At 42.0% G+C, this 12,981-nt stretch overlaps 1 protein-coding gene across 1 annotated transcript in view; it reads right to left on the bottom strand.

Moving 5' to 3' along the window:
- RSPO2 (R-spondin 2) overlaps positions 1–12,668 on the bottom strand; it is a 161,403-nt gene extending 148,735 nt beyond the window's left edge. Inside the window, exon 1 of the mRNA XM_030759888.2 lies at positions 12,354–12,668. Within this exon, the coding sequence (XP_030615748.2) occupies positions 12,354–12,447 (94 nt within the window). The 5' untranslated portion in view covers positions 12,448–12,668. The remainder of the gene's footprint in view (positions 1–12,353) is intronic.
- Between the last annotated feature and the right edge of the window lie 313 nt (positions 12,669–12,981).

Genomic DNA, 12,981 nt, shown 5'->3' with positions numbered 1-12,981 from the left:
TTCCCAGCCACCGAGATCTTTTTGTAACGTCAACCGAGCTTTTAAATGTCCTCTTCTACTTCATATTATGCAAAAGTGTGGATGGCATGCCCATCTGTTTTCAACCTAATCATTAAGAAAATATTGTTCCAAACTAGGCTGAAGAGAGGGTCCTTTACTATGCCAGAGGCTTCCTGCAAAGTGCACATCAATCCATTACTCACCACTCTGTCAAATGTAATTCAAGTAAGTAACAGAAGATGATATATGTTCATTTCTCTACCTGTTCCAAAAGAATTTTTAACCCTATTATGCTTTCATAAGTGCAAAGTGTTATTATTAATGAACTTTTGTCCAATGCTCTTTATCTTCCAGTCTAGTAACCCCATTAAAGAAAGCAAAGTGTTTGTATGGCATAACCCATGCTGGTTATAGTTGCATTGAAATCTGACCTTCTTATAAAGAAACATTCTCGAAATTGACATCCTGGTCATGTAAGACTTGAGAGATACATCTTTTCTGTTTTAGGAATTCAGATTAGACTTCAATATGTATAATACTATTTATTACTGAAGTTTAGAAAGATGACAGAGGCATGTGATGCAGAATCTAAAGAAGTAATTTTGTTTACTGTTCTCTATTTAGGAAGGACATTATTTGGGTCTTATAATTTGAGTTGAATAATTGTCAACAAGAATTTCTATTTAAATATTAGATGCCAGATACATTGCAGATGTGCTCATCATGGCTCTTATGGTGTGAGTGGCCCTTCAAGGTTTCTCTACACTCAATACAGCCACTGGCTTTACAACACTCTTAAGAGATACCCTCTGCTGCTGGAAAAGGGCAGTTTCCAATGACTCGGGGCATCAAGGGTCTTTTACATGAGTGGATAGTTTCCTGAATATAAGCCATAATCTTCCTCCCTATGAGCCTCCTTCATTTTGCCTTAATCCCAAGGGAAGAACGAATTACACCCTTTTTCCATGTGACAGGTCTCAAGTCTTGCAAGGGAGTGATCCTGTTCTTTCTTCCTCTCTCTAGGTCCAGACTCTCCCATTTCTTCAAAACTCTTTCCCAGAATTCAACAAAAAAGATGACTACTTTAAGCTTGCCAAAGCCTTTAGAACAGTTATTACTCATTTTGAGTCGCTTTCAAGTCAAAATCATGTTGAGATCACCCACAGCAGCTGCAAAGAACTAATTATTTTTACTTCTACACGAGAGAACAATTAAAGTGCACAAAATTCATAACTTTGGACAATCAATTTTCAAGAGACAATTGCCAAGCTCTAGATCAATTTTCAGGATAGTATTATTCAAAGGGAGAGGGGCAAAGAAATCTTTCATAATTGATAGATTCAGTCAAGAATCACATCAGCCAGTACATGACTTATTGACCCCCAGGAGTGGTGTGAACGGCTTTCCGAGGCTCCACAACAAACTAACCTCAACCCACTAATCACACTTCTGGGAACCACTGCTGTCCACCATCAAACAACATTTGGTTTTTCAAATTAGTCTCCTATCCCTAACAAAGTTTCTCTATAATACTAAGTTGATGGAAGGATAGTAACCACGAGGTATATTTCACCAGTAGAAGGAACGCTTTGGGTAGGACAGCCCTGATTTCTCTCTAAGCATCAGACAGATACCCGGATCCTTGTGTCAACAGAAAAGTTTAATGTTTGCTCTTTCTATTCACTCCACCTACAGCTATTCTCTGCCATGTCTTCATATTGACTTAGAGCTCAGAACTAATACCCAGGAGTCCCTCAAAATATCCTGTAAACCTGACCCTTAAACACACATACATACACACACTTCCAAAGAAGTGATCCTCTAAAACATCATCAAGAAGCAAGTGTCAAAAATTAGAATTTTAACAAGATATTCTTCCACCTACAAGAACTACCCAGAGGACAAGTCACAGACTAGGACTGCTTTAATTTATATTTAAGGATGGTGACCTGGGAGCCCCAGGTACAATTCTTCCCATGCCACTGGGATCATTCAGTGCAGAGTCCTCAAAGATCAGTTATAGCAGTGGAACACCTGAGAATGATGAATACCACAGTCACTCTAAAGGGCTATGGGGTGGGGGTGGGGTGGCAGAGGGGAAGGGTGTGATGGGCACAGGACACGTCACTCGATCATGGGAATATTAACCCAGCTATGACTCAACTTGAAACCTGGTCTACTATCAATACATAGATACACAGGAAGGTTAATGAAGATATAGCACAAATGTCTTCAACATTAAAAGCCAGCCTTTTTTTTTTGGAAGCGCTGCTCCTCAGCTCGCGGGATCTTAGTTTCCCCACCCCGACCAGTGATTGAACCCGGCCCACACAGTGAAAGCACCAAGCCCTAACCACGGGACCGCCAGGGAGTTCCCAAAACCCAAGAAAGAGGCATTAGAACACAGAATGTAAGGTGATCAACAATGAAGGGCCAGAGAATTTTTAAATCCTATGTCAGACATTATTACGTGAAGGGGAAAGAGAACCTAAAAAAAATTAAACTTGAGATTTTCAAGATAGGATCAGACAATTTTTATCATTCTCAAAGGGTTGCAGTGTGAGAGATCCATTGAATGAAATGGGTCTCTACATAAAGATTAAAGAATTTGGCAAACAATTGGGAAGTACTAACTTGGAGTCGTTTGGTCAACTCCGAATTTTACCAATTGCTTAAATTTTTAGGCATGCACTTTACGGAAAACATTCTTTAAAAAAAAAAGGAAAAAATTAATTAATTAATTTAAATAAATTAAATTAAAAAAAGAAAAACTAATGTTTTCCAAAGTGGCTATAGAAGCTGGAATCCACCTCCCGGTTAACACAACCTCTAGCTTTAATATCTGCCTCACAGATATTAAAACTGTGAGTTTGGTCAAGTCTGCCTTTTGGCGAGAAGGTCTTGTCAAAAGGAGACTAGGGACCAAAACCAGAAAGTCTCAGTAAAACTGAAAGCTCTCTTTACTTGTTCCTTTTCCCTGTCTCTCCATGAGGAGGTCAAGTTGTTCACAGCCTCAATCTTACTGGAAAGAGTAGAACAGGTTTCCCACCTGAACCTAGCCGGCAGGGCAGGGCAAGGCAAGCACAAAACCTACAAAATTTCAGAGAACAAAGCACAAGGAAAAGAATGCAAAGTGCGCCCTCTATCTCTCTGTGTGTTTTAACTGCTACGTGGCTGGTTGGATTGCTGAATCCAGTGATAGGTGAGAGAGGAAGGCCATCACGGTAGAAAAATTCTAAGTGTGCTGACCCAGCAGCAAGGATCTTGTAGAAGCCTACGTGGCCAGAATTGAAGAGTGCTAAGCCTGGTTCTGGCCAGTCTGTGAACTGGCAGTGTGATACATACAAATCCTATCAATGCCAGCACTGCACATCGTCAGCTGGAAAATTGCAACACTGATTTCGAAAACTTTATATTACTGTTTTATTAATGAGATAAAAATTAGACTATATGAGAAGCTTTAACAGAACCCCTTATTCTGTGTTTATTTTGTACTTTTATAAACTTTTTAGGGAAATAGAATTTAACAACTATTGCCTTTGAGAAAGGTATTATTAGCCAAGTAATTATTTACTGAAATAAGTCTTGAGATAGTGTTTCCAATGTGTCCTCACATTGTGGATTATACACATGGCAAATGGCTGGACACCCACATATGGAAAATACACACTTGTTTCCTAAAAGTTTATGTCAATTTGAAGCAGCCAGTTGGCATCATGCTCCTTAACAAGGTCTACCTCCTATTTCTTTAACCAATGCTTCTTAACCTGTTGACAGAAAGATGAACCATGGCCACTTTAAGACCTCAGTGAAAGCTCTAGATCCTCTCTTTACATGCTAAAAAGAAACAGAAAACGTTTTGCATCTAATTTCAGGAGACTCACAAAAACCCTGGCCCCATCTCTGGACCCCAAGTTAAGAAGCCTTGCTCAAAAGAAACGTGCAGAACCAGCTGTTTTATAAGTGCTCTTAATATCCTTCAGCAGGTGATGAAAATCAAATGGTTTTAAGTAAATTGTAAAGGTTTTCCCCAAATGACAAGGTGGAGAGCTACCTACAATTAGTTTCTCTACATTTTAAGAGTAAAAATAATAATATTTACTAGCTTTTCTCTAACCTTGATTGGCTATGCTGATATGATGGTGTTATGATACATAACACTTATGTGATACATAACACATAAGTGTATGTACAAAATTCATATATACACACCTACAAACAAACATATTGATACATAAGCACACACCCACAGACACACAGATATTTGTTCTGGCTATGGGAGTACCAGAAATAAAAGAAGTTCCTATAATTCATATGCAAGAACACTGATAAAAAAATTTAGCAACACAAGTATGCAAGTTATCACACTTATGGTCTTACACCTCAGTTACTCCACCCACTCAGCCTTCGGTTCCTTAATACCAGTTACTTTAGTGGCGTAATTATGAGTTGTAGGAAGTTCTGAGGCTCAGTAAAACTCTGGGTCCAAAGAACTTTTGAATGGGCTTAAAGGTGATTTCTTCTTTTGAAACGAACACTGATGTTCAAAGTGTACTGTGTACAGGAAAAGCCAGTGAAATCGGGGGAGTTGGATTCTAGTTCTAAGCTTTCTTCCACTTAAAAATTAGTTTTTTAAATTATACATTTCAGTAAGCAGCTCACCTTCTTTGTTAGTTAAACCAGTCTCGCCTCCTTCAAAGGGTAGCAAAATGTCAGTGCTCTCCTGGAAGGCACTATACAAAAAACTATGTAGTCTACTCACACCTACAGAAGAACTTGTTCTAAAATACACACATACACAGACACACACACACACACCTGTGTCTCTCACAGGTATGTCTACACTGCTATATTTATTATTCTAAAGTCATAAATATAAGATTGAACGTTTGCCTGCGCTAATTTATTTATGTTACTAATATGACTGCCTTTTAAGAAGATAAATGCTACTTTCTTTTTTCTCTAAATAATTATTCATACAAAGTGTTTGGGGATGAAAATCCTTTATTGGTCCTTCGTTTAGAAGTATTTTTTAGATATGGGTGACTCCCACAGAGTTTCCCCCCTCCCCTGTCCAAACTCACCCACCATTTGGGATGCTCTATCATTCAAATAATAAACAGGTATGTGAATACACACGCAAGCTCTAGTGCACTCCGAAATTCTGAAGGCTAGACTGGGATGCTTTTATACATCAGTGTTGCTCATCTTTAAACTCTAAAAAAGAATAGTAAATAATCAAATTATACCTATTATCCTAATTATTCATTCAAACTTCAACTATGCCCAAAGAACTTCGAATTGAAAAGAAAAACATTTCTCATTAAGTCATTAGCATTATTTTAAGGGCAAACAACAAAATCTCATCATCACTGACTTTTTGTTCAGCCACAGCTTGTGGAGGAAGCACTCTAGTTGGCCTGGTTTGGGGAGTATTAAGATGAATATGCCAAAGTTCTGCCCTAGAGGAGCTTAAAATATAGTAAAGATGACACATGTGGCAAAGTAGCCAAAATAAAGGGGGAAATGAGAGTCCTTTAGGAGTAGCATGAAAAGCTAAGAAAGCTTTTAGGGAAAATTCCAGGAAGGCTTCACAGAAACGGTGACGTTTTATTTAGCTGGGCACCACCACATGCTCGACAACCCAAAAACATGAAAACATAACGGTATGCTTGGCAATGAACTCATATGGTGTAGCTTAAGCACACAGTGCTTTCGTGGTGGTGGAAGGTTGGAAACAGGCTGTGGTCAGATGGTAGAGTACCCTTGAATGTAAAGTGAAAGAAGCTGGAATTTATTCTGCAGTCAATATGGAGACCTGGGAGGTTTGAGGTTTATTAGCAAAGAAGTAACATGATCAGATCTGTGGATCACATTGAGAAAAATTCAATGTGGCAGCATTGTAAAGGATGGAGTGAGGAAGAAGTGGATGATGGGAAATGAGTCAGTGAGGACCTGAGCTAGGAAATACCTCTGGGAATGGAGAGTATGGGGTAGACGTAAACAACATTTCTGATACCCGCTAAGACTGAACAAACCAACAAAAGAGACAATAGGAAAGTCAAAGACTACAGTTAGGCTTCCAGCCTTGACGCACAGAAACCCCTGAACAGAAAAAAGGAACACAGGTACAGGAACACATTTGGGAGAGGAAGAGTAATTCCACACATAGAAGAGGAATTGAGTTGTCAAGACTGAATGTGCATGGAATGGAATACCTATCCATATACGAGGGTGCATGAAATATTTATCCATATGGCAGTAGTTGGGAAATCAGAGAGTAACATAATCCGGAGTTCAAAAAAAAGGGGGATAGAATTGAAGGACTTTACATGGAAAAGGCAGTTGAGGATAAAGGGATGGATAAAATTCCCCAAGGGAAAGAATAAAGGTAAAGAAATAGGAGCCTACACCTACTCCGAATGAGGGGACCAAAGAAGAAAAATGTGCAGAATATGGGAGGTGAAACTAGAGTGCAGTGTCACTAACCAAAGGAAGAGACTTTCTTTGGAAAGGAGTGATAATCTCAGTGACGGGAGGGCTGTAACGTTGGCAGGGTTGGCACTGAGGTGAGTAGTGAGCATGGATGACCATTAAGAAAACCCTTTCGATGAAATGGTGGAGGTAGAAGCCAGATTGTGACAGACTGACAAGTGAGTGAATGAAAGCGGATTATTAGGCAAGACAAGAGAAGGGTTGAAGTCAAGAAAAAGATTGGAAAGTAAGGTGAGAAAGAAGGAAATTAGGAATTTTAGGATGGCGGGATAGCAGCAGGCTTGAAAAGAGGGTGACTGGATACAGAAAGGTCCTAGAGGAGAGAAGGATACATGGGGGGGTGGGTCTTGGAAAGAATAAAAACACCGTATCCTTATCCATTCCCTCCTCTAGTCCTCAGCCCCCCCACCTACCCCTGTCCTGCCCTGTTGTCCTGAGAAAAAGATGAAAAATGGGAAAGACGAGTAAAAATCCTTTTTAGTTACAAAAACCCAATTCTCCATAGTTACACCATGCCCCACCCCACATACCTACAAATACACGTACGTATATGCATGTAAGTAGATATGCCTTCTCTATCATATATAATTATATACTATTTATGTACTGTATTAATTAGTGCCTTCCATATTTATTCCAGCTAAAATTGTGAAAATGTATAAATACGACATGCAACACTGTATCTAATGGTCAATCCTTGATTGTGGCAGATAATGGGGAAAAAAATAGTGACCATCATGACATTTTGAAAAAAGAACATTTTAAACTTATTTTTATCTCAGAGCTTACCACCTCCTTTTAGCAGGGTCATTCTGTCAAATGATTTGTCTGTCATCTCTTTCCTGAACTTGGGAGGGGTAAGAGTGCTTATTTCCAGGAAAAAAAAAAAAAATTGGTTCAAAAGGCAGTCAGTTGGAAGAAAAGAAGTAAAAAGCCCGGATAATCTATAAACTGTCCAGTTAGTCTCTGAATAAATCAAGACGTAGTTTTGCATTAAGAAATTAGAAGCATCGGGGCTTCCCTGGTGGCGCAGTGGTTAAGAATCCTCCTGCCATTGCAGGGGACACGGGTTCAATCCCTGTCCGGGAAGATCCCACATGCCACGGAGCAACTAAGCCCATGTGCCACAACTACTGAAGCCGCGCACCTAGAGCCCGTGCTCTGCAACAAAAGAAACCACAGCAATGAGAAGCCGCGCACCACAACCAAGAGTAGCCCCAGCTCGCAGCAACTAGAAAAAGCCGGCGCACAGCAACAGAAGACCCAACGCAGCCAATAAATAAATAAATAAAATCTATTAAAAAAAAAAAAAGAAATTAGAAGTGTCGTCTCCAACTTGTGATTTCTGTAAACATTGGATTCGACCCAAGCTAGTTTTATAAACAGATAACGAAAGCCAGAATAAGTGGAGGCCTGAGGAAATGTCACCTATTCTGAATCACTTCCAAATTTCAAGAGAGGAATAAGACGTTGGTTGGGGAAATGGCAACTTTCTAACCTCTGCGCACTGGTAAGGTACTAGCCAGAAAAACTCAGAATTATGCCGGAAGAAAAGCCTATTAACAAAAGAACAAAAGAAAAGAAAGAACATATTTATGCTGCAAAGTTAAAACATCACATGAGCTTTTCTGAAACACTCTAAACTTAAAAAAGCAGGCCTACAAATGTATTCCGAAGCTTTTAAGCATAGGTTAATATGTTCCATGTGCCATTTTGTATTTTGAAAGAATACTGTGAGAAATAAGCTATCATTAAAAGTACTTGTAAAAGTTGTAAATATCTCCACATCTACTCATTTGATTTTTTAAAACACTAATTAATTCAGCCTTATAAGGTTTAAGAGGAAATGTAGTGTTTTGTTTTGTTTTGTTTAAACAACCGAAGTTGCCAGTAACATACCACACTATTTGTGATAAACACTTCAGATTCATGGAAGAAGCCAAATCTAATCATAGGAAAATGAGCGGTTATGGAGAGAGAAGCTGAGGCTTCAGGAGGGAAAAGGCTTTGGCGGGAAACACTTGTCATACCACGCCCCCTACCATCAGACCACCAGAAACACAATTACATGTCTGGGAGCCTTGCTGCTTTTAAAGAATTTCATCAAGAAGTTTTCATAAATCTCTGGTAAATCTGTGACTGCGCATATCAACAGAATGAAGGAGATATAAAATGAAATCACTACATACTAAGCTCAAGAAATCCCAGAAGACTATAATAAAGTTATGATTTGTCTATCTACCTTTCAGTAATGCGGCCTGAAATGTGGCTTACAACCGTTCCAAAAAATAAGACAAATCGGATAACCCAGTTTACCATACAAATAAACCATAAGAGGTCCCAAGACAGATACAGGCCACAGGGGTTAACAGTAGCTAATAATGACTATGTTTTTGAAGGGGACTGGAGGGTGAGGGGCCAATGAGTTGCCACACAGACACAACATGAGTTGTCAATCAGCGTTTCAAAACGTTGGCATGTGTCTCCCATCTACAAGATATTCATTCTCACTATTGTGTTTGTGCCTTACTTTCAAACGTATTGCTGCCAGGCCCCAGTAGTGATTATCAAATGCACTTTTACTGTATGATTTTGTTTTCTAAATAAGCAGACAAAAAGACTAGTAGATGGCTAGTGTTGTTTATGATAGTCTCTCCCATACACAGTTTTATCTGACATTCTAGTCTCTAATCCTCTGGCCATATTTTGAAATAAAGCATAAAGTTAAATGATATATTTGCTCTCTATTCCAGACTGGATGCAATTGATTTTAACTGACTAAATTATCTGATCTCTGCCAAGAATTTTATTTCATTAAGAAAATGATATTATAGAGCATCTGAGATCATAGAGCAGACTAAACATAATGCCAAAGGAGTTCTGAGAATGCTCCACAGTGAAGGTTTGATTATTTGCAGATGGAATATGAAAAAAAGGAAAAAGAATCAGATCCCGGGCATTAGCCTAACCAATCCTGGTATCACTGCTGCCGACATCACAGCACAAAGCCAAGAAAATAACTGATCTTCTAAGCCACAACACCTTTTTTTAATGTACTAATCGCTTTTCTTCCTAGAAAGTAATACTTAACTGCCACTCTCCAAAACAAAGGGAAAGGGGGAAATGTTGGTACCACAATAGGCTCTAGCATGTCAACTGTCACTGCTGACATGATTTGGCTAGTAGTCAAGCATTCGCCAAGGAACTAATTTAAATCAATCTCCTTTGGGAAAGCCAATTGTTTGGTATGCGCAACAATTGGTGCAGGATCAATCAGTGGACATGAGATCAATTAAAACCAGCTTAAGCCTGTGAAGAGGGACAATTCACACAACCTGAGTTAGATCTCTATTCATTTCAATACTCTCACAATGCAATCCTTAAGCTTCCTTGCAAAGCAGAAAAGCTACTATCACCCTACACTGTCTAGCCAGCACTTTAAGTAGTTCCACTTTTAATTAAAAACACAGTACGCCCTTTGTTGGTACAGATAGTGTGGTCACTTTTAAGGGTTGCAGTTATTTTAGCCAGAAGCTTGAGATTTGGGAAGGGACATCTGTTAAGGAAAACACACACATTTTGATAGAATTTTTTCTTTACAACCTTACCAGTTTACATGTACTTGAAAGCATTTGAATTTTATTAAATTGAAAGGTTTGTCTGGCAAAAGTTACTACTGCACACTTTAGAACTGGGTTTCTAAACGTCAGCACTTGGGGATGTGGTGGTAACTGCCATGAGATTTTGCTCAAGCAGCTTTGAAACAAATAGGTTTTGCATCAGATATAGGAGGAGGTATAGGCAGAACTTTGGAGATGGCACTGGAAAGGAAAGCATGCAGTATCGCTTCTGGCCGCAGGAGTGCTGTAATGTCATGTTCCACCAAAGAGCATCTCTGCATTAAGTTCTACTAAAGCAACATGTTCGATTCTTCCCAATTCAACCACAATGGGGCAGGCAATGTGGATCAGAAAGACATCGCTGAATTAGCAAGTCATCTAATAAACAAGAATTTGGCAAAGGAGTTTAGATAGTTTGTATTTTGAACATTTTAAAGCACTTTAGTCTTTTCAACCAAATAGGCTGCAGTGTCTACTTGGGGGCAGGGGGTGTGGGGTGTAGGGAAGCCTCTCCAAACACTTTGACCACTTAGACCAGTGTAATCAAAAATTGTCAGCTCTACCGAGCGATACCTGGAAAGAAGATACCGGAGTGGAGAAAGGAGGCAGAGGGGAGGTGAAGGAGATGGAAAGGGACTTTGGCAAGACTGATATCAGTATCAAACTTTCATGGCCTCTGGGAAGAAATTCCTCCCTAGTACATTTATTCAGAAAAACTTCTGAAAGTAAGCATTTTCCAAATGTCAGAAATGAAAGACAAGGAGAGTAAGAGAAATGAGGGCGAGAGAAAGGGGTATCCTTCTCATAAACCACAGCTCCATAGTGTCAACTGGAGAGCAGAGGCGGCGGAAATCGCACTCCACCAAGTTACCCTGAGTTCTGCCCTCTGGCCGGCCAACCTTCAGCCCTGCGGGTAGGTGAGAACAGCTTAAAGACGTCCCAAAAAGCTTTGAAAAATTAGGGCGCAGAAACCTCTCTCCAAAATCTGGATGCAGGACTGGAGATTCCACGAAACGAGTTGTAAATAAACCGCATCACAAGTCGAGCGAGACGTTCATATCCCAGAAAAATCAAAATCTGTTAACCTCAAGGCAAATTCTAACTGCGCAAAAGTCCAAACTGCACGACCAAGACGGATAAACTCTAAGGGGCTGCTGTGCACTTTCCATGAGGCAGTACTGCAAGGTGGGGCTGTGCGTGCTGGGAGAGGGGGTGTTGAGGTTTGCGTTTAAATCCTTCAGGGGACTTAACAGTGTTTAGCAGCCCTTCCCCTAAAACGCAGTTGGACTAGCTGCAGCCGCAGCAGAACTCGGAGACAGAAATACAGGCGCACTAAATCATCAGGAAATCTAGCTTTCTGAAACCTTTCTGAAGGCTTCCACTCGCCTCCCCGCAGTGCACACAGGTGATGGAGAGGAAGGAGGAGGTCAAAAAGCCGCAAGTGAGTTTCACTGAGCGCCGGCACTTCTCTCAGAAGTAGCTGCTTTTGAGGGGAGTAAAGAGAGAGGGCAAAGTCGGGCCTGTCTCCAAAACATCACCCTGCAAGCAAGCGTTCCCCCCAAAAAAACCTGCGCACGAGTTGCCGCTCAATGCGCTAAGTTCAGTACGTCATCCCACCTAGTCTTAGAGACCAGAAAAAGAAATCAATGTTGCTCTTTTCCTAGAAATGCAGGTCCTCCACATCGACTTGGTAACCCTCCCCAGCTCTCGATCCCACACACGCGCGCAGACACAGACATACACACACACCCCAACACACACACACACGCCGAGTAGTAGGCCGTGTCCAAAGCTATCTGGGGTCAGGACTCAGGGCGCACGTGGGTGGTGAATGTAGAGAAAGATGAGCTGCAAGGAAGATGGTTGAGAGGGCTAAAAAGAGAAAAAGACAAAAAGAACAAGAAAAAAGGATGCCAGGCTTAAAAAAAGAGAGAGACCGAAAGAGAGAAGAGTTCAGAAGTAGAAGCTCGGCAGTCAACGTGGGTACGGACCGCGCCGCTCAGCCCTGAACTCCCGCAGGACGCCCGGCTCGCCGCGCGTCTCGCTCCGGCTCGCCGCGCCTTCTGAGCACGGAAAAGACAGCGTTCGGCAGAGCTCTGGAGACCGGAAAGCGGGGAGCGGTGGCGCGCAATGGCGGGGGGTGGAGGGCACGGTCCTGCCCACCTGAGCCCCTGAGCGAGCGCCACCACCCGCGCCCCCGACCCCGACCCCACGCGCCTCCGGCAGGGTAGAACCCACCTCTCTTACTGCGTCTCCATCGATTGCCTTGGCAGTGGCTGTAATCCATACAGTTCAGGATGATGAGGGCAAAGGAGAAGAGACGAAACTGCATCTGGGCGGTCGGGCGGGGGAGAGACGCCTCTCAAAGTCGGGGAACTGGAGGGCTCATCCGAGGAGCCGGCGCCGTCCGCGCTGTTGAGGAAGACGCCGAGGGGGAGTCGCCACTAGCCCAGGGGCCTGCACTGGTCAGTTCGGCGCAACCAGCATCTTTCCGCCTTGAACCTGAGAGACGAGGAGGAGAAGCCGGGTGGAGAGAGGCCCAGGGAGGCAGCTGCCTCTTCACGCGTCCCAATTTAAGAAGGGGAGGGAGGGGGGAAGCGAACTCACTGCCTGGCAGGAGCTGCGGAGCAGCTTAACCCCAAGCGCACAGCTGCCTGCAACTTGGAGAGGAAGGTGATTACAATCAGTGAATTAGCAATCTCTGCAGACCTATAGGCTCCGACCCGGGGGAAAGGACTTTGCGCGGGCGCTCCGGAAAAGAAAAGAGCTCCACAGTTCCCGAGGGTGCAGGGTTAAAGGCGCGCTCTTCGGTCCTTTGGTCCTACAGTGGGATACCCAAGCGCCGTGGTCGCGGTGGCCAGGCGCG

This window comes from Delphinapterus leucas, chromosome 17, assembly GCF_059928025.1.
Source record: "Delphinapterus leucas isolate spDelLeu-1000000601 "Yukka" chromosome 17, BTC_Dleu_Yukka2, whole genome shotgun sequence".
Lineage (NCBI taxonomy): Eukaryota > Metazoa > Chordata > Mammalia > Artiodactyla > Monodontidae > Delphinapterus > Delphinapterus leucas.
This window is presented reverse-complemented; position numbering and strand designations above follow the sequence as displayed.